General features: G+C 64.2%; 6 protein-coding genes across 19 annotated transcripts in view; 1 reads left to right on the top strand and 5 right to left on the bottom strand.

The window, feature by feature from the left end:
• The window catches only part of UBAP2 (ubiquitin associated protein 2), a 139,625-nt gene that overhangs the window by 91,061 nt on the left and 30,329 nt on the right, over positions 1-18,235 (top strand). The gene's annotated exons all lie outside the window — the stretch shown is intronic.
• On the bottom strand, positions 748-1,518 carry LOC141918159 (interferon-like). Its single transcript, XM_074812263.1, has one exon. It carries the CDS (start codon positions 1,322-1,324, stop codon positions 749-751), a length of 576 nt encoding a protein of 191 aa, XP_074668364.1. The 5' UTR covers positions 1,325-1,518; the 3' UTR covers position 748.
• LOC141918176 (interferon-like) lies at positions 4,307-4,882 on the bottom strand. The gene has a single exon (XM_074812300.1). The coding sequence runs from the start codon at positions 4,880-4,882 to the stop codon at positions 4,307-4,309; it is 576 nt and encodes a 191-aa protein (XP_074668401.1).
• On the bottom strand, positions 7,865-8,440 carry LOC141918175 (interferon-like). The gene has a single exon (XM_074812299.1). It carries the CDS (start codon positions 8,438-8,440, stop codon positions 7,865-7,867), a length of 576 nt encoding a protein of 191 aa, XP_074668400.1.
• LOC141918152 (interferon-like) lies at positions 11,429-12,199 on the bottom strand. Its single transcript, XM_074812250.1, has one exon. It carries the CDS (start codon positions 12,003-12,005, stop codon positions 11,430-11,432), a length of 576 nt encoding a protein of 191 aa, XP_074668351.1. The 5' UTR covers positions 12,006-12,199; the 3' UTR covers position 11,429.
• On the bottom strand, positions 14,988-15,757 carry LOC141918160 (interferon-like). Its single transcript, XM_074812264.1, has one exon. The coding sequence runs from the start codon at positions 15,561-15,563 to the stop codon at positions 14,988-14,990; it is 576 nt and encodes a 191-aa protein (XP_074668365.1). The 5' UTR covers positions 15,564-15,757.

Consider the following 18,235-nt stretch of genomic DNA (forward strand, 5'->3'; position numbering starts at 1 on the left):
ACCGGCCGAGTTGGAAGCACGGCCCCATCTTATTTCTAAGCCCCCTTGGAGGAGTGGAAGGCCGCTAGAAGGTGTCCTGGAGGGTGAAGAAGCCCAGGCGCGTGAGCCTTTCCTTCGAGGAGAGGCGTTGCAAGGCTCTGATCGCTCCCGTTTGTGGCCCTGGTCTGGAGGCGCTCCAACAGGCCCACGTCTTGGTTGGCGCGAGGAGTGCGGAGCTGATGGTGAGGCGGAGTGAGGCGGGATGGCCGGTGGGAAACGCTGAGGAGACGAGGGCCAACGAGGCGGTAGTGCTGCCGCTGGCTGCACCCCGTGAGAGGTTTTGGCAAGAGGTTGAGGCCGGTGCCTCGTCGTTGGGGAGGTGTCAAAGAGAAGAGCGGGCGCGGGGTGTGCGGGGAGCCCTGTTTGGAGCAGGGCTGGGAGGAGGTGTTGAGTGGCGGTGCCTTCCCCCCGCCCCTGCCCCCCCCAAAGGCTCGTCCCCGTGCTTCTGAGACGAGAGGCAGAGGCAGGCTTTTTGCAAGAGGTCTTTATTTTGTGTGGAATAAATAGTGGAATAAATAGCTAAAACCCGTTGTGAAGATAAATAGAAGCTGTGGTGGAAGTGGAGGAGCAGCGCGTGGAGGGTGCGGGTGCAGGGCCGTTGTCGCCCCGGCGCCTGTCGTGGTGGGTGAGGGGAGGCGGGAGGGCAGAGGCGGGTCTGGGGCGGTGGTGGGGGTGCGTGGGGCCGTGCGGGTTGGTGGGGGCCGTTGGGCTAACTGGGCGTGGTGCGGGTGAGGTTGTGGAGGCGTTGGAAGCAGGCGCGAGCTTGGAGGCGGACGTGGTCCCAGGCGCAGGCGCTGTGGTGGTGGGTGCGGAGGAAGTGCTGGATGTCCCTGAAGTATTTGTCGAGGGTGAGCGTGAGGCTGCGGGGCCCTGGGCCTTGGGCGAGCGTGCCGTTGGCGGTCAGGCATTGGTGGAGCTGCTGGATGTGGTGCTGGAGGCTGTTGAGGAGTTGGTGTCGTGCCTGGGCGTCCCAGTGCTGGGGGGTGCTGGGGCTGCTGAGGGTGTGGAGGAGGTGCTGGAGGATGCGGAGGACGGTGGCGGCGGCTTGCTGTGGGTGGCTGGTGTGGAGGAGGGTGTCGGGGAAGACGGGCGCCTGGTGGGGGTGGCAGGGCTGTGTCGGGCTGGGAGCCATGGCCTGGAGGAGCTGGAGGCTGTCCCAGGGGAAGGTGTCGTGTCGGGGAGGCAGGTGGTGGCAGGCGAGGGCGGTGGCGAGAGCCGTCAGGAGGAGCAGGAGCGGCGGGGCGCCGTGGCGCAGGCGGGTCTGTGGGGTTGCGGGCGCAGCCATGGTGGGCCTGTGGGTGGTGCTGGGCAGGAGCCTGGTCAGGCTCGGTGGCGGTGCGGGCGGGCGCCGTGCTTGGGGTGCTGCCGGGTGGCCGGCTTTATGTGGTGCGGCGGCTTTCCCTCGCTCGCTTTCTGGTGGCAGCGAGTTTCCGGCTGTGGTTTTCAGTTTTGGCTGGTGGCCTGCGGTGGTGTCGGGGAAGTGCGTTGGTGGGGTGGGCGCGCGTGGGGAGGGCGGTGGCGGTGCTTTGCCGGGGCTGCGTTGGGGGCAGGTTGTCTGTAGTGGTTGAGTGGGGGATGCGAAAGCGCGCGCTGGGGCAGAGCCCTTGGGGGCAGCTGTGGCGGGGAGGTGTGTGAGGGTTTCCCTGTGAAGAGGCTGCAGCTGAAGTTTCCCTTCCTGCCCAAGTGTGTCTTGCGCCCGTGCTGCCCTGTGGTGCGTTTTCCTTTCGCCTTTGTTTTCATCTTGTCTGGTCTTTCCTTTTCGTGTTGGGAAGGGTTGTGAAGTGATGTCACTTGGCAGAGCGTGGGGAGCCCCCTCCTGGAGCGAGGGCCTGGGGGTGTCGTCGTCGTCGGCTTGCGAGGAGGTGGCTGTGGGTGTAGGCCCCTGAGCAGTGGCTGTGTTGGTGGCTGGAGCTGCCGCAGCTCGTGTGTTGAAGGGAATGGGCAAGAAAGGCAGGAGGCAAGGCTTGCGGAAGGAAGAAGGAAGAGGAGAAAGGGAAGGGTCTCGGTGCTGCTCGGGCTGGGGCGTTGGGTCCGTGGCTGTGGTGCCACGCGCGTGGCCCTGGAGCAGGGGTCGTCTGGTGTTTTGTCTGCCTCCTTGGCTGAGGCGGCTGGAGAGCAAAGAAGAAGATGTTTGCCGTCAGCGAAGGAAGGGGCTTGCGTTTGGGACGGCGTGGGCCCCTCGAGGAGGGGTGTCCCAGAGTCCTGCGGAGGTGGAGCGGAGCCAGCGGATGTAGTTGTCGAGCTCTAGAGGGAGGAGGGAGGTGGCGGAGGTTGTGCTCGCGGAGGTTTTGGGGTGCCTCGGGAGAGCAGGGATGGTGTTGTGTTGGTGTGAGAGAGGCCGCCGTGTGTTTTCTGGGAGCTTTTGAGCCGGGGCAAGAAATGGGGGTGTGGTGACGGTGGTGGCGGCCGTGGTGGCAGGGCGGTGTCGGGCGGGGAGCCATGGTCTGGCCAGGCCCCGTTGTGTTGGTGGGTGCCGTGCCCGGGGTGGTGGCACGCGCGTGATGATTTGGCGTCCCTAGGTGCCGTCAGTGCAGGAGGTGGGCTGGTGTTGGAGGTGGGTGGCTGGAGCTCGTGCGTGTGGCCTTAGAAGAGTTGGTGCTGCAAGGTGTGTTGGAGCAAGCGGCGCAAGGCGAGAGTTGTCGTGAGAAATGGCTGAAGCGGCCAGAGGAGCCCAGCTCAGCCTAGTCAAAGGGATCTTGTGCCGTGCCTGTCCTTGGCAGAGGCCTTGGCGGGTTTGGGTTGGGAGGGACGGTGAAAGGTCTTGCGGTCCAAGCGCCGCCGCCACGAGCAGGGCCACGTTGGAGTAGATCCGGTGTCTGGGAGCCCCGTCCAAGGTGACGGTGACCGTTTGCCGGGATGGGGCAGCTCCCAGCTCTCGGGGCAACCTGTTGCAGCGTCTGAGGAGCAGGCTGGTGGTAGAAGACGTCTTGCTTGTGTCTGGTCTGAATCTGGGCTCTGTGAGTTGCAAAGCGTCAGCCCTGGTCCTGTGGGCACAGGCCCTGTGGCAAAGCCTGTGCCCAGCTGTCGTGGTTTCGGCTGGCATAGAGGTAATGTGCTTGAGCTGGGAGAGAGCATCTCGGGAGCGCCCGAGCCGGATTTGGGATGTGGCATTTGGGATTTGGCATTTGGGATTTGGGCCAGGGTAGAGTTCCCTTTCTTTGGGGTGGGAGGAGGGGCAGCTGGAGTGCCAGACCCGGACTGGCCCTTGGGGTGTTCCATCTCCTGTGACGTCGTACTCGGTATATAAAGGTGGCGGGTTCTCTCTGGCTTCTGGTGGGCACGGCGGCATCTTGGCTGGGTCGGGACCTTCGTTGGGTCGGGATCGGGATCGCAGCCGGGGGCGGGCTGCGCATCGTTGGGCGGGTGATGAGCGAGCGCATTGTGCGTTACCCGTTTGGGCTTTCCGTTATTGTTTTGTTCTGTTGCAGTGGCTAAAGTGTTTGTTTTTTATTTTGAACTACGAGGTTTTTTTCTTGTTGTAACTCCCCTATTTCCCCGGGCGGGGGAGAAAGGTGAGGGACCGGCCGAGTTGGAAGCACGGCCCCATCTTATTTCTAAGCCCCCTTGGAGGAGTGGAAGGCCGCTAGAAGGTGTCCTGGAGGGTGAAGAAGCCCAGGCGCGTGAGCCTTTCCTTCGAGGAGAGGCGTTGCAAGGCTCTGATCGCTCCCGTTTGTGGCCCTGGTCTGGAGGCGCTCCAACAGGCCCACGTCTTGGTTGGCGCGAGGAGTGCGGAGCTGATGGTGAGGCGGAGTGAGGCGGGATGGCCGGTGGGAAACGCTGAGGAGACGAGGGCCAACGAGGCGGTAGTGCTGCCGCTGGCTGCACCCCGTGAGAGGTTTTGGCAAGAGGTTGAGGCCGGTGCCTCGTCGTTGGGGAGGTGTCAAAGAGAAGAGCGGGCGCGGGGTGTGCGGGGAGCCCTGTTTGGAGCAGGGCTGGGAGGAGGTGTTGAGTGGCGGTGCCTTCCCCCCGCCCCTGCCCCCCCCAAAGGCTCGTCCCCGTGCTTCTGAGACGAGAGGCAGAGGCAGGCTTTTTGCAAGAGGTCTTTATTTTGTGTGGAATAAATAGTGGAATAAATAGCTAAAACCCGTTGTGAAGATAAATAGAAGCTGTGGTGGAAGTGGAGGAGCAGCGCGTGGAGGGTGCGGGTGCAGGGCCGTTGTCGCCCCGGCGCCTGTCGTGGTGGGTGAGGGGAGGCGGGAGGGCAGAGGCGGGTCTGGGGCGGTGGTGGGGGTGTGTGGGGCCGTGCGGGTTGGTGGGGGCCGTTGGGCTAACTGGGCGTGGTGCGGGTGAGGTTGTGGAGGCGTTGGAAGCAGGCGCGAGCTTGGAGGCGGACGTGGTCCCAGGCGCAGGCGCTGTGGTGGTGGGTGCGGAGGAAGTGCTGGATGTCCCTGAAGTATTTGTCGAGGGTGAGCGTGAGGCTGCGGGGCCCTGGGCCTTGGGCGAGCGTGCCGTTGGCGGTCAGGCATTGGTGGAGCTGCTGGATGTGGTGCTGGAGGCTGTTGAGGAGTTGGTGTCGTGCCTGGGCGTCCCAGTGCTGGGGGGTGCTGGGGCTGCTGAGGGTGTGGAGGAGGTGCTGGAGGATGCGGAGGACGGTGGCGGCGGCTTGCTGTGGGTGGCTGGTGTGGAGGAGGGTGTCGGGGAAGACGGGCGCCTGGTGGGGGTGGCAGGGCTGTGTCGGGCTGGGAGCCATGGCCTGGAGGAGCTGGAGGCTGTCCCAGGGGAAGGTGTCGTGTCGGGGAGGCAGGTGGTGGCAGGCGAGGGCGGTGGCGAGAGCCGTCAGGAGGAGCAGGAGCGGCGGGGCGCCGTGGCGCAGGCGGGTCTGTGGGGTTGCGGGCGCAGCCATGGTGGGCCTGTGGGTGGTGCTGGGCAGGAGCCTGGTCAGGCTCGGTGGCGGTGCAGGCGGGCGCTGTGCTTGGGGTGCTGCCGGGTGGCCGGCTTTATGTGGTGCGGCGGCTTTCCCTCGCTCGCTTTCTGGTGGCAGCGAGTTTCCGGCTGTGGTTTTCAGTTTTGGCTGGTGGCCTGCGGTGGTGTCGGGGAAGTGCGTTGGTGGGGTGGGCGCGCGTGGGGAGGGCGGTGGCGGTGCTTTGCCGGGGCTGCGTTGGGGGCAGGTTGTCTGTAGTGGTTGAGTGGGGGATGCGAAAGCGCGCGCTGGGGCAGAGCCCTTGGGGGCAGCTGTGGCGGGGAGGTGTGTGAGGGTTTCCCTGTGAAGAGGCTGCAGCTGAAGTTTCCCTTCCTGCCCAAGTGTGTCTTGCGCCCATGCTGCCCTGTGGTGCGTTTTCCTTTCGCCTTTGTTTTCATCTTGTCTGGTCTTTCCTTTTCGTGTTGGGAAGGGTTGTGAAGTGATGTCACTTGGCAGAGCGTGGGGAGCCCCCTCCTGGAGCGAGGGCCTGGGGGTGTCGTCGTCGTCGGCTTGCGAGGAGGTGGCTGTGGGTGTAGGCCCCTGAGCAGTGGCTGTGTTGGTGGCTGGAGCTGCCGCAGCTCGTGTGTTGAAGGGAATGGGCAAGAAAGGCAGGAGGCAAGGCTTGCGGAAGGAAGAAGGAAGAGGAGAAAGGGAAGGGTCTCGGTGCTGCTCGGGCTGGGGCGTTGGGTCCGTGGCTGTGGTGCCACGCGCGTGGCCCTGGAGCAGGGGTCGTCTGGTGTTTTGTCTGCCTCCTTGGCTGAGGCGGCTGGAGAGCAAAGAAGAAGATGTTTGCCGTCAGCGAAGGAAGGGGCTTGCGTTTGGGACGGCGTGGGCCCCTCGAGGAGGGGTGTCCCAGAGTCCTGCGGAGGTGGAGCGGAGCCAGCGGATGTAGTTGTCGAGCTCTAGAGGGAGGAGGGAGGTGGCGGAGGTTGTGCTCGCGGAGGTTTTGGGGTGCCTCGGGAGAGCAGGGATGGTGTTGTGTTGGTGTGAGAGAGGCCGCCGTGTGTTTTCTGGGAGCTTTTGAGCCGGGGCAAGAAATGGGGGTGTGGTGACGGTGGTGGCGGCCGTGGTGGCAGGGCGGTGTCGGGCGGGGAGCCATGGTCTGGCCAGGCCCCGTTGTGTTGGTGGGTGCCGTGCCCGGGGTGGTGGCACGCGCGTGATGATTTGGCGTCCCTAGGTGCCGTCAGTGCAGGAGGTGGGCTGGTGTTGGAGGTGGGTGGCTGGAGCTCGTGCGTGTGGCCTTAGAAGAGTTGGTGCTGCAAGGTGTGTTGGAGCAAGCGGCGCAAGGCGAGAGTTGTCGTGAGAAATGGCTGAAGCGGCCAGAGGAGCCCAGCTCAGCCTAGTCAAAGGGATCTTGTGCCGTGCCTGTCCTTGGCAGAGGCCTTGGCGGGTTTGGGTTGGGAGGGACGGTGAAAGGTCTTGCGGTCCAAGCGCCGCCGCCACGAGCAGGGCCACGTTGGAGTAGATCCGGTGTCTGGGAGCCCCGTCCAAGGTGACGGTGACCGTTTGCCGGGATGGGGCAGCTCCCAGCTCTCGGGGCAACCTGTTGCAGCGTCTGAGGAGCAGGCTGGTGGTAGAAGACGTCTTGCTTGTGTCTGGTCTGAATCTGGGCTCTGTGAGTTGCAAAGCGTCAGCCCTGGTCCTGTGGGCACAGGCCCTGTGGCAAAGCCTGTGCCCAGCTGTCGTGGTTTCGGCTGGCATAGAGGTAATGTGCTTGAGCTGGGAGAGAGCATCTCGGGAGCGCCCGAGCCGGATTTGGGATGTGGCATTTGGGATTTGGCATTTGGGATTTGGGCCAGGGTAGAGTTCCCTTTCTTTGGGGTGGGAGGAGGGGCAGCTGGAGTGCCAGACCCGGACTGGCCCTTGGGGTGTTCCATCTCCTGTGACGTCGTACTCGGTATATAAAGGTGGCGGGTTCTCTCTGGCTTCTGGTGGGCACGGCGGCATCTTGGCTGGGTCGGGACCTTCGTTGGGTCGGGATCGGGATCGCAGCCGGGGGCGGGCTGCGCATCGTTGGGCGGGTGATGAGCGAGCGCATTGTGCGTTACCCGTTTGGGCTTTCCGTTATTGTTTTGTTCTGTTGCAGTGGCTAAAGTGTTTGTTTTTTATTTTGAACTACGAGGTTTTTTTCTTGTTGTAACTCCCCTATTTCCCCGGGCGGGGGAGAAAGGTGAGGGACCGGCCGAGTTGGAAGCACGGCCCCATCTTATTTCTAAGCCCCCTTGGAGGAGTGGAAGGCCGCTAGAAGGTGTCCTGGAGGGTGAAGAAGCCCAGGCGCGTGAGCCTTTCCTTCGAGGAGAGGCGTTGCAAGGCTCTGATCGCTCCCGTTTGTGGCCCTGGTCTGGAGGCGCTCCAACAGGCCCACGTCTTGGTTGGCGCGAGGAGTGCGGAGCTGATGGTGAGGCGGAGTGAGGCGGGATGGCCGGTGGGAAACGCTGAGGAGACGAGGGCCAACGAGGCGGTAGTGCTGCCGCTGGCTGCACCCCGTGAGAGGTTTTGGCAAGAGGTTGAGGCCGGTGCCTCGTCGTTGGGGAGGTGTCAAAGAGAAGAGCGGGCGCGGGGTGTGCGGGGAGCCCTGTTTGGAGCAGGGCTGGGAGGAGGTGTTGAGTGGCGGTGCCTTCCCCCCGCCCCTGCCCCCCCCAAAGGCTCGTCCCCGTGCTTCTGAGACGAGAGGCAGAGGCAGGCTTTTTGCAAGAGGTCTTTATTTTGTGTGGAATAAATAGTGGAATAAATAGCTAAAACCCGTTGTGAAGATAAATAGAAGCTGTGGTGGAAGTGGAGGAGCAGCGCGTGGAGGGTGCGGGTGCAGGGCCGTTGTCGCCCCGGCGCCTGTCGTGGTGGGTGAGGGGAGGCGGGAGGGCAGAGGCGGGTCTGGGGCGGTGGTGGGGGTGTGTGGGGCCGTGCGGGTTGGTGGGGGCCGTTGGGCTAACTGGGCGTGGTGCGGGTGAGGTTGTGGAGGCGTTGGAAGCAGGCGCGAGCTTGGAGGCGGACGTGGTCCCAGGCGCAGGCGCTGTGGTGGTGGGTGCGGAGGAAGTGCTGGATGTCCCTGAAGTATTTGTCGAGGGTGAGCGTGAGGCTGCGGGGCCCTGGGCCTTGGGCGAGCGTGCCGTTGGCGGTCAGGCATTGGTGGAGCTGCTGGATGTGGTGCTGGAGGCTGTTGAGGAGTTGGTGTCGTGCCTGGGCGTCCCAGTGCTGGGGGGTGCTGGGGCTGCTGAGGGTGTGGAGGAGGTGCTGGAGGATGCGGAGGACGGTGGCGGCGGCTTGCTGTGGGTGGCTGGTGTGGAGGAGGGTGTCGGGGAAGACGGGCGCCTGGTGGGGGTGGCAGGGCTGTGTCGGGCTGGGAGCCATGGCCTGGAGGAGCTGGAGGCTGTCCCAGGGGAAGGTGTCGTGTCGGGGAGGCAGGTGGTGGCAGGCGAGGGCGGTGGCGAGAGCCGTCAGGAGGAGCAGGAGCGGCGGGGCGCCGTGGCGCAGGCGGGTCTGTGGGGTTGCGGGCGCAGCCATGGTGGGCCTGTGGGTGGTGCTGGGCAGGAGCCTGGTCAGGCTCGGTGGCGGTGCAGGCGGGCGCTGTGCTTGGGGTGCTGCCGGGTGGCCGGCTTTATGTGGTGCGGCGGCTTTCCCTCGCTCGCTTTCTGGTGGCAGCGAGTTTCCGGCTGTGGTTTTCAGTTTTGGCTGGTGGCCTGCGGTGGTGTCGGGGAAGTGCGTTGGTGGGGTGGGCGCGCGTGGGGAGGGCGGTGGCGGTGCTTTGCCGGGGCTGCGTTGGGGGCAGGTTGTCTGTAGTGGTTGAGTGGGGGATGCGAAAGCGCGCGCTGGGGCAGAGCCCTTGGGGGCAGCTGTGGCGGGGAGGTGTGTGAGGGTTTCCCTGTGAAGAGGCTGCAGCTGAAGTTTCCCTTCCTGCCCAAGTGTGTCTTGCGCCCGTGCTGCCCTGTGGTGCGTTTTCCTTTCGCCTTTGTTTTCATCTTGTCTGGTCTTTCCTTTTCGTGTTGGGAAGGGTTGTGAAGTGATGTCACTTGGCAGAGCGTGGGGAGCCCCCTCCTGGAGCGAGGGCCTGGGGGTGTCGTCGTCGTCGGCTTGCGAGGAGGTGGCTGTGGGTGTAGGCCCCTGAGCAGTGGCTGTGTTGGTGGCTGGAGCTGCCGCAGCTCGTGTGTTGAAGGGAATGGGCAAGAAAGGCAGGAGGCAAGGCTTGCGGAAGGAAGAAGGAAGAGGAGAAAGGGAAGGGTCTCGGTGCTGCTCGGGCTGGGGCGTTGGGTCCGTGGCTGTGGTGCCACGCGCGTGGCCCTGGAGCAGGGGTCGTCTGGTGTTTTGTCTGCCTCCTTGGCTGAGGCGGCTGGAGAGCAAAGAAGAAGATGTTTGCCGTCAGCGAAGGAAGGGGCTTGCGTTTGGGACGGCGTGGGCCCCTCGAGGAGGGGTGTCCCAGAGTCCTGCGGAGGTGGAGCGGAGCCAGCGGATGTAGTTGTCGAGCTCTAGAGGGAGGAGGGAGGTGGCGGAGGTTGTGCTCGCGGAGGTTTTGGGGTGCCTCGGGAGAGCAGGGATGGTGTTGTGTTGGTGTGAGAGAGGCCGCCGTGTGTTTTCTGGGAGCTTTTGAGCCGGGGCAAGAAATGGGGGTGTGGTGACGGTGGTGGCGGCCGTGGTGGCAGGGCGGTGTCGGGCGGGGAGCCATGGTCTGGCCAGGCCCCGTTGTGTTGGTGGGTGCCGTGCCCGGGGTGGTGGCACGCGCGTGATGATTTGGCGTCCCTAGGTGCCGTCAGTGCAGGAGGTGGGCTGGTGTTGGAGGTGGGTGGCTGGAGCTCGTGCGTGTGGCCTTAGAAGAGTTGGTGCTGCAAGGTGTGTTGGAGCAAGCGGCGCAAGGCGAGAGTTGTCGTGAGAAATGGCTGAAGCGGCCAGAGGAGCCCAGCTCAGCCTAGTCAAAGGGATCTTGTGCCGTGCCTGTCCTTGGCAGAGGCCTTGGCGGGTTTGGGTTGGGAGGGACGGTGAAAGGTCTTGCGGTCCAAGCGCCGCCGCCACGAGCAGGGCCACGTTGGAGTAGATCCGGTGTCTGGGAGCCCCGTCCAAGGTGACGGTGACCGTTTGCCGGGATGGGGCAGCTCCCAGCTCTCGGGGCAACCTGTTGCAGCGTCTGAGGAGCAGGCTGGTGGTAGAAGACGTCTTGCTTGTGTCTGGTCTGAATCTGGGCTCTGTGAGTTGCAAAGCGTCAGCCCTGGTCCTGTGGGCACAGGCCCTGTGGCAAAGCCTGTGCCCAGCTGTCGTGGTTTCGGCTGGCATAGAGGTAATGTGCTTGAGCTGGGAGAGAGCATCTCGGGAGCGCCCGAGCCGGATTTGGGATGTGGCATTTGGGATTTGGCATTTGGGATTTGGCATTTGGGCCAGGGTAGAGTTCCCTTTCTTTGGGGTGGGAGGAGGGGCAGCTGGAGTGCCAGACCCGGACTGGCCCTTGGGGTGTTCCATCTCCTGTGACGTCGTACTCGGTATATAAAGGTGGCGGGTTCTCTCTGGCTTCTGGTGGGCACGGCGGCATCTTAGCTGGGTCGGGACCTTCGTTGGGTCGGGATCGGGATCGCAGCCGGGGGCGGGCTGCGCATCGTTGGGCGGGTGATGAGCGAGCGCATTGTGCGTTACCCGTTTGGGCTTTCCGTTATTGTTTTGTTCTGTTGCAGTGGCTAAAGTGTTTGTTTTTTATTTTGAACTACGAGGTTTTTTTCTTGTTGTAACTCCCCTATTTCCCCGGGCGGGGGAGAAAGGTGAGGGACCGGCCGAGTTGGAAGCACGGCCCCATCTTATTTCTAAGCCCCCTTGGAGGAGTGGAAGGCCGCTAGAAGGTGTCCTGGAGGGTGAAGAAGCCCAGGCGCGTGAGCCTTTCCTTCGAGGAGAGGCGTTGCAAGGCTCTGATCGCTCCCGTTTGTGGCCCTGGTCTGGAGGCGCTCCAACAGGCCCACGTCTTGGTTGGCGCGAGGAGTGCGGAGCTGATGGTGAGGCGGAGTGAGGCGGGATGGCCGGTGGGAAACGCTGAGGAGACGAGGGCCAACGAGGCGGTAGTGCTGCCGCTGGCTGCACCCCGTGAGAGGTTTTGGCAAGAGGTTGAGGCCGGTGCCTCGTCGTTGGGGAGGTGTCAAAGAGAAGAGCGGGCGCGGGGTGTGCGGGGAGCCCTGTTTGGAGCAGGGCTGGGAGGAGGTGTTGAGTGGCGGTGCCTTCCCCCCGCCCCTGCCCCCCCCAAAGGCTCGTCCCCGTGCTTCTGAGACGAGAGGCAGAGGCAGGCTTTTTGCAAGAGGTCTTTATTTTGTGTGGAATAAATAGTGGAATAAATAGCTAAAACCCGTTGTGAAGATAAATAGAAGCTGTGGTGGAAGTGGAGGAGCAGCGCGTGGAGGGTGCGGGTGCAGGGCCGTTGTCGCCCCGGCGCCTGTCGTGGTGGGTGAGGGGAGGCGGGAGGGCAGAGGCGGGTCTGGGGCGGTGGTGGGGGTGCGTGGGGCCGTGCGGGTTGGTGGGGGCCGTTGGGCTAACTGGGCGTGGTGCGGGTGAGGTTGTGGAGGCGTTGGAAGCAGGCGCGAGCTTGGAGGCGGACGTGGTCCCAGGCGCAGGCGCTGTGGTGGTGGGTGCGGAGGAAGTGCTGGATGTCCCTGAAGTATTTGTCGAGGGTGAGCGTGAGGCTGCGGGGCCCTGGGCCTTGGGCGAGCGTGCCGTTGGCGGTCAGGCATTGGTGGAGCTGCTGGATGTGGTGCTGGAGGCTGTTGAGGAGTTGGTGTCGTGCCTGGGCGTCCCAGTGCTGGGGGGTGCTGGGGCTGCTGAGGGTGTGGAGGAGGTGCTGGAGGATGCGGAGGACGGTGGCGGCGGCTTGCTGTGGGTGGCTGGTGTGGAGGAGGGTGTCGGGGAAGACGGGCGCCTGGTGGGGGTGGCAGGGCTGTGTCGGGCTGGGAGCCATGGCCTGGAGGAGCTGGAGGCTGTCCCAGGGGAAGGTGTCGTGTCGGGGAGGCAGGTGGTGGCAGGCGAGGGCGGTGGCGAGAGCCGTCAGGAGGAGCAGGAGCGGCGGGGCGCCGTGGCGCAGGCGGGTCTGTGGGGTTGCGGGCGCAGCCATGGTGGGCCTGTGGGTGGTGCTGGGCAGGAGCCTGGTCAGGCTCGGTGGCGGTGCGGGCGGGCGCTGTGCTTGGGGTGCTGCCGGGTGGCCGGCTTTATGTGGTGCGGCGGCTTTCCCTCGCTCGCTTTCTGGTGGCAGCGAGTTTCCGGCTGTGGTTTTCAGTTTTGGCTGGTGGCCTGCGGTGGTGTCGGGGAAGTGCGTTGGTGGGGTGGGCGCGCGTGGGGAGGGCGGTGGCGGTGCTTTGCCGGGGCTGCGTTGGGGGCAGGTTGTCTGTAGTGGTTGAGTGGGGGATGCGAAAGCGCGCGCTGGGGCAGAGCCCTTGGGGGCAGCTGTGGCGGGGAGGTGTGTGAGGGTTTCCCTGTGAAGAGGCTGCAGCTGAAGTTTCCCTTCCTGCCCAAGTGTGTCTTGCGCCCATGCTGCCCTGTGGTGCGTTTTCCTTTCGCCTTTGTTTTCATCTTGTCTGGTCTTTCCTTTTCGTGTTGGGAAGGGTTGTGAAGTGATGTCACTTGGCAGAGCGTGGGGAGCCCCCTCCTGGAGCGAGGGCCTGGGGGTGTCGTCGTCGTCGGCTTGCGAGGAGGTGGCTGTGGGTGTAGGCCCCTGAGCAGTGGCTGTGTTGGTGGCTGGAGCTGCCGCAGCTCGTGTGTTGAAGGGAATGGGCAAGAAAGGCAGGAGGCAAGGCTTGCGGAAGGAAGAAGGAAGAGGAGAAAGGGAAGGGTCTCGGTGCTGCTCGGGCTGGGGCGTTGGGTCCGTGGCTGTGGTGCCACGCGCGTGGCCCTGGAGCAGGGGTCGTCTGGTGTTTTGTCTGCCTCCTTGGCTGAGGCGGCTGGAGAGCAAAGAAGAAGATGTTTGCCGTCAGCGAAGGAAGGGGCTTGCGTTTGGGACGGCGTGGGCCCCTCGAGGAGGGGTGTCCCAGAGTCCTGCGGAGGTGGAGCGGAGCCAGCGGATGTAGTTGTCGAGCTCTAGAGGGAGGAGGGAGGTGGCGGAGGTTGTGCTCGCGGAGGTTTTGGGGTGCCTCGGGAGAGCAGGGATGGTGTTGTGTTGGTGTGAGAGAGGCCGCCGTGTGTTTTCTGGGAGCTTTTGAGCCGGGGCAAGAAATGGGGGTGTGGTGACGGTGGTGGCGGCCGTGGTGGCAGGGCGGTGTCGGGCGGGGAGCCATGGTCTGGCCAGGCCCCGTTGTGTTGGTGGGTGCCGTGCCCGGGGTGGTGGCACGCGCGTGATGATTTGGCGTCCCTAGGTGCCGTCAGTGCAGGAGGTGGGCTGGTGTTGGAGGTGGGTGGCTGGAGCTCGTGCGTGTGGCCTTAGAAGAGTTGGTGCTGCAAGGTGTGTTGGAGCAAGCGGCGCAAGGCGAGAGTTGTCGTGAGAAATGGCTGAAGCGGCCAGAGGAGCCCAGCTCAGCCTAGTCAAAGGGATCTTGTGCCGTGCCTGTCCTTGGCAGAGGCCTTGGCGGGTTTGGGTTGGGAGGGACGGTGAAAGGTCTTGCGGTCCAAGCGCCGCCGCCACGAGCAGGGCCACGTTGGAGTAGATCCGGTGTCTGGGAGCCCCGTCCAAGGTGACGGTGACCGTTTGCCGGGATGGGGCAGCTCCCAGCTCTCGGGGCAACCTGTTGCAGCGTCTGAGGAGCAGGCTGGTGGTAGAAGACGTCTTGCTTGTGTCTGGTCTGAATCTGGGCTCTGTGAGTTGCAAAGCGTCAGCCCTGGTCCTGTGGGCACAGGCCCTGTGGCAAAGCCTGTGCCCAGCTGTCGTGGTTTCGGCTGGCATAGAGGTAATGTGCTTGAGCTGGGAGAGAGCATCTCGGGAGCGCCCGAGCCGGATTTGGGATGTGGCATTTGGGATTTGGCATTTGGGATTTGGGCCAGGGTAGAGTTCCCTTTCTTTGGGGTGGGAGGAGGGGCAGCTGGAGTGCCAGACCCGGACTGGCCCTTGGGGTGTTCCATCTCCTGTGACGTCGTACTCGGTATATAAAGGTGGCGGGTTCTCTCTGGCTTCTGGTGGGCACGGCGGCATCTTGGCTGGGTCGGGACCTTCGTTGGGTCGGGATCGGGATCGCAGCCGGGGGCGGGCTGCGCATCGTTGGGCGGGTGATGAGCGAGCGCATTGTGCGTTACCCGTTTGGGCTTTCCGTTATTGTTTTGTTCTGTTGCAGTGGCTAAAGTGTTTGTTTTTTATTTTGAACTACGAGGTTTTTTTCTTGTTGTAACTCCCCTATTTCCCCGGGCGGGGGAGAAAGGTGAGGGACCGGCCGAGTTGGAAGCACGGCCCCATCTTATTTCTAAGCCCCCTTGGAGGAGTGGAAGGCCGCTAGAAGGTGTCCTGGAGGGTGAAGAAGCCCAGGCGCGTGAGCCTTTCCTTCGAGGAGAGGCGTTGCAAGGCTCTGATCGCTCCCGTTTGTGGCCCTGGTCTGGAGGCGCTCCAACAGGCCCACGTCTTGGTTGGCGCGAGGAGTGCGGAGCTGATGGTGAGGCGGAGTGAGGCGGGATGGCCGGTGGGAAACGCTGAGGAGACGAGGGCCAACGAGGCGGTAGTGCTGCCGCTGGCTGCACCCCGTGAGAGGTTTTGGCAAGAGGTTGAGGCCGGTGCCTCGTCGTTGGGGAGGTGTCAAAGAGAAGAGCGGGCGCGGGGTGTGCGGGGAGCCCTGTTTGGAGCAGGGCTGGGAGGAGGTGTTGAGTGGCGGTGCCTTCCCCCCGCCCCTGCCCCCCCCAAAGGCTCGTCCCCGTGCTTCTGAGACGAGAGGCAGAGGCAGGCTTTTTGCAAGAGGTCTTTATTTTGTGTGGAATAAATAGTGGAATAAATAGCTAAAACCCGTTGTGAAGATAAATAGAAGCTGTGGTGGAAGTGGAGGAGCAGCGCGTGGAGGGTGCGGGTGCAGGGCCGTTGTCGCCCCGGCGCCTGTCGTGGTGGGTGAGGGGAGGCGGGAGGGCAGAGGCGGGTCTGGGGCGGTGGTGGGGGTGTGTGGGGCCGTGCGGGTTGGTGGGGGCCGTTGGGCTAACTGGGCGTGGTGCGGGTGAGGTTGTGGAGGCGTTGGAAGCAGGCGCGAGCTTGGAGGCGGACGTGGTCCCAGGCGCAGGCGCTGTGGTGGTGGGTGCGGAGGAAGTGCTGGATGTCCCTGAAGTATTTGTCGAGGGTGAGCGTGAGGCTGCGGGGCCCTGGGCCTTGGGCGAGCGTGCCGTTGGCGGTCAGGCATTGGTGGAGCTGCTGGATGTGGTGCTGGAGGCTGTTGAGGAGTTGGTGTCGTGCCTGGGCGTCCCAGTGCTGGGGGGTGCTGGGGCTGCTGAGGGTGTGGAGGAGGTGCTGGAGGATGCGGAGGACGGTGGCGGCGGCTTGCTGTGGGTGGCTGGTGTGGAGGAGGGTGTCGGGGAAGACGGGCGCCTGGTGGGGGTGGCAGGGCTGTGTCGGGCTGGGAGCCATGGCCTGGAGGAGCTGGAGGCTGTCCCAGGGGAAGGTGTCGTGTCGGGGAGGCAGGTGGTGGCAGGCGAGGGCGGTGGCGAGAGCCGTCAGGAGGAGCAGGAGCGGCGGGGCGCCGTGGCGCAGGCGGGTCTGTGGGGTTGCGGGCGCAGCCATGGTGGGCCTGTGGGTGGTGCTGGGCAGGAGCCTGGTCAGGCTCGGTGGCGGTGCGGGCGGGCGCCGTGCTTGGGGTGCTGCCGGGTGGCCGGCTTTATGTGGTGCGGCGGCTTTCCCTCGCTCGCTTTCTGGTGGCAGCGAGTTTCCGGCTGTGGTTTTCAGTTTTGGCTGGTGGCCTGCGGTGGTGTCGGGGAAGTGCGTTGGTGGGGTGGGCGCGCGTGGGGAGGGCGGTGGCGGTGCTTTGCCGGGGCTGCGTTGGGGGCAGGTTGTCTGTAGTGGTTGAGTGGGGGATGCGAAAGCGCGCGCTGGGGCAGAGCCCTTGGGGGCAGCTGTGGCGGGGAGGTGTGTGAGGGTTTCCCTGTGAAGAGGCTGCAGCTGAAGTTTCCCTTCCTGCCCAAGTGTGTCTTGCGCCCGTGCTGCCCTGTGGTGCGTTTTCCTTTCGCCTTTGTTTTCATCTTGTCTGGTCTTTCCTTTTCGTGTTGGGAAGGGTTGTGAAGTGATGTCACTTGGCAGAGCGTGGGGAGCCCCCTCCTGGAGCGAGGGCCTGGGGGTGTCGTCGTCGTCGGCTTGCGAGGAGGTGGCTGTGGGTGTAGGCCCCTGAGCAGTGGCTGTGTTGGTGGCTGGAGCTGCCGCAGCTCGTGTGTTGAAGGGAATGGGCAAGAAAGGCAGGAGGCAAGGCTTGCGGAAGGAAGAAGGAAGAGGAGAAAGGGAAGGGTCTCGGTGCTGCTCGGGCTGGGGCGTTGGGTCCGTGGCTGTGGTGCCACGCGCGTGGCCCTGGAGCAGGGGTCGTCTGGTGTTTTGTCTGCCTCCTTGGCTGAGGCGGCTGGAGAGCAAAGAAGAAGATGTTTGCCGTCAGCGAAGGAAGGGGCTTGCGTTTGGGACGGCGTGGGCCCCTCGAGGAGGGGTGTCCCAGAGTCCTGCGGAGGTGGAGCGGAGCCAGCGGATGTAGTTGTCGAGCTCTAGAGGGAGGAGGGAGGTGGCGGAGGTTGTGCTCGCGGAGGTTTTGGGGTGCCTCGGGAGAGCAGGGATGGTGTTGTGTTGGTGTGAGAGAGGCCGCCGTGTGTTTTCTGGGAGCTTTTGAGCCGGGGCAAGAAATGGGGGTGTGGTGACGGTGGTGGCGGCCGTGGTGGCAGGGCGGTGTCGGGCGGGGAGCCATGGTCTGGCCAGGCCCCGTTGTGTTGGTGGGTGCCGTGCCCGGGGTGGTGGCACGCGCGTGATGATTTGGCGTCCCTAGGTGCCGTCAGTGCAGGAGGTGGGCTGGTGTTGGAGGTGGGTGGCTGGAGCTCGTGCGTGTGGCCTTAGAAGAGTTGGTGCTGCAAGGTGTGTTGGAGCAAGCGGCGCAAGGCGAGAGTTGTCGTGAGAAATGGCTGAAGCGGCCAGAGGAGCCCAGCTCAGCCTAGTCAAAGGGATCTTGTGCCATGCCTGTCCTTGGCAGAGGCCTTGGCGGGTTTGGGTTGGGAGGGACGGTGAAAGGTCTTGCGGTCCAAGCGCCGCCGCCACGAGCAGGGCCACGTTGGAGTAGATCCGGTGTCTGGGAGCCCCGTCCAAGGTGACGGTGACCGTTTGCCGGGATGGGGCAGCTCCCAGCTCTCGGGGCAGCCTGTTGCAGCGTCTGAGGAGCAGGCTGGTGGTAGAAGACGTCTTGCTTGTGTCTGGTCTGAATCTGGGCTCTGTGAGTTGCAAAGCGTCAGCCCTGGTCCTGTGGGCACAGGCCCTGTGGCAAAGCCTGTGCCCAGCTGTCGTGGTTTCGGCTGGCATAGAGGTAATGTGCTTGAGCTGGGAGAGAGCATCTCGGGAGCGCCCGAGCCGGATTTGGCATTTGGGATTTGGCATTTGGGATTTGGCATTTGGGCCAGGGTAGAGTTCCCTTTCTTTGGGGTGGGAGGAGGGGCAGCTGGAGTGCCAGGCCCGGACTGGCCCTTGGGGTGTTCCATCTCCTGTGACGTCGTACTCGGTATATAAAGGTGGCGGGTTCTCTCTGGCTTCTGGTGGGCACGGCGGCATCTTGGCTGGGTCGGGACCTTCGTTGGGTCGGCATCGGGATCGCAGCCGGGGGCGGGCTGCGCATCGTTGGGCGGGTGATGAGCGAGCGCATTGTGCGTTACCCGTTTGGGCTTTCCGTTATTGTTTTGTTCTGTTGCAGTGGCTAAAGTGTTTGTTTTTTATTTTGAACTACGAGGTTTTTTTCTTGTTGTAACTCCCCTATTTCCCCGGGCGGGGGAGAAAGGTGAGGGACCGGCCGAGTTGGAAGCACGGCCCCATCTTATTTCTAAGCCCCCTTGGAGGAGTGGAAGGCCGCTAGAAGGTGTCCTGGAGGGTGAAGAAGCCCAGGCGTGTGAGCCTTTCCTTCGAGGAGAGGCGTTGCAAGGCTCTGATCGCTCCCGTTTGTGGCCCTGGTCTGGAGGCGCTCCAACAGGCCCACGTCTTGGTTGGCGCGAGGAGTGCGGAGCTGATGGTGAGGCGGAGTGAGGCGGGATGGCCGGTGGGAAACGCTGAGGAGACGAGGGCCAACGAGGCGGTAGTGCTGCCGCTGGCTGCACCCCGTGAGAGGTTTTGGCAAGAGGTTGAGGCCGGTGCCTCGTCGTTGGGGAGGTGTCAAAGAGAAGAGCGGGCGCGGGGTGTGCGGGGAGCCCTGTTTGGAGCAGGGCTGGGAGGAGGTGTTGAGTGGCGGT

This window comes from Strix aluco, chromosome Z, assembly GCF_031877795.1.
Source record: "Strix aluco isolate bStrAlu1 chromosome Z, bStrAlu1.hap1, whole genome shotgun sequence".
NCBI lineage: Eukaryota > Metazoa > Chordata > Aves > Strigiformes > Strigidae > Strix > Strix aluco.

What these genes read in the sequence shown, in the direction of transcription:
- LOC141918159 (XM_074812263.1), bottom strand. Translation starts at nt 1,324, where the DNA reads ATGGCTGCGCCCGCAACCCCACAGACCCGCCTGCGCCACGGCGCCCCG.
- LOC141918176 (XM_074812300.1), bottom strand. Translation starts at nt 4,882, where the DNA reads ATGGCTGCGCCCGCAACCCCACAGACCCGCCTGCGCCACGGCGCCCCG.
- LOC141918175 (XM_074812299.1), bottom strand. Translation starts at nt 8,440, where the DNA reads ATGGCTGCGCCCGCAACCCCACAGACCCGCCTGCGCCACGGCGCCCCG.
- LOC141918152 (XM_074812250.1), bottom strand. Translation starts at nt 12,005, where the DNA reads ATGGCTGCGCCCGCAACCCCACAGACCCGCCTGCGCCACGGCGCCCCG.
- LOC141918160 (XM_074812264.1), bottom strand. Translation starts at nt 15,563, where the DNA reads ATGGCTGCGCCCGCAACCCCACAGACCCGCCTGCGCCACGGCGCCCCG.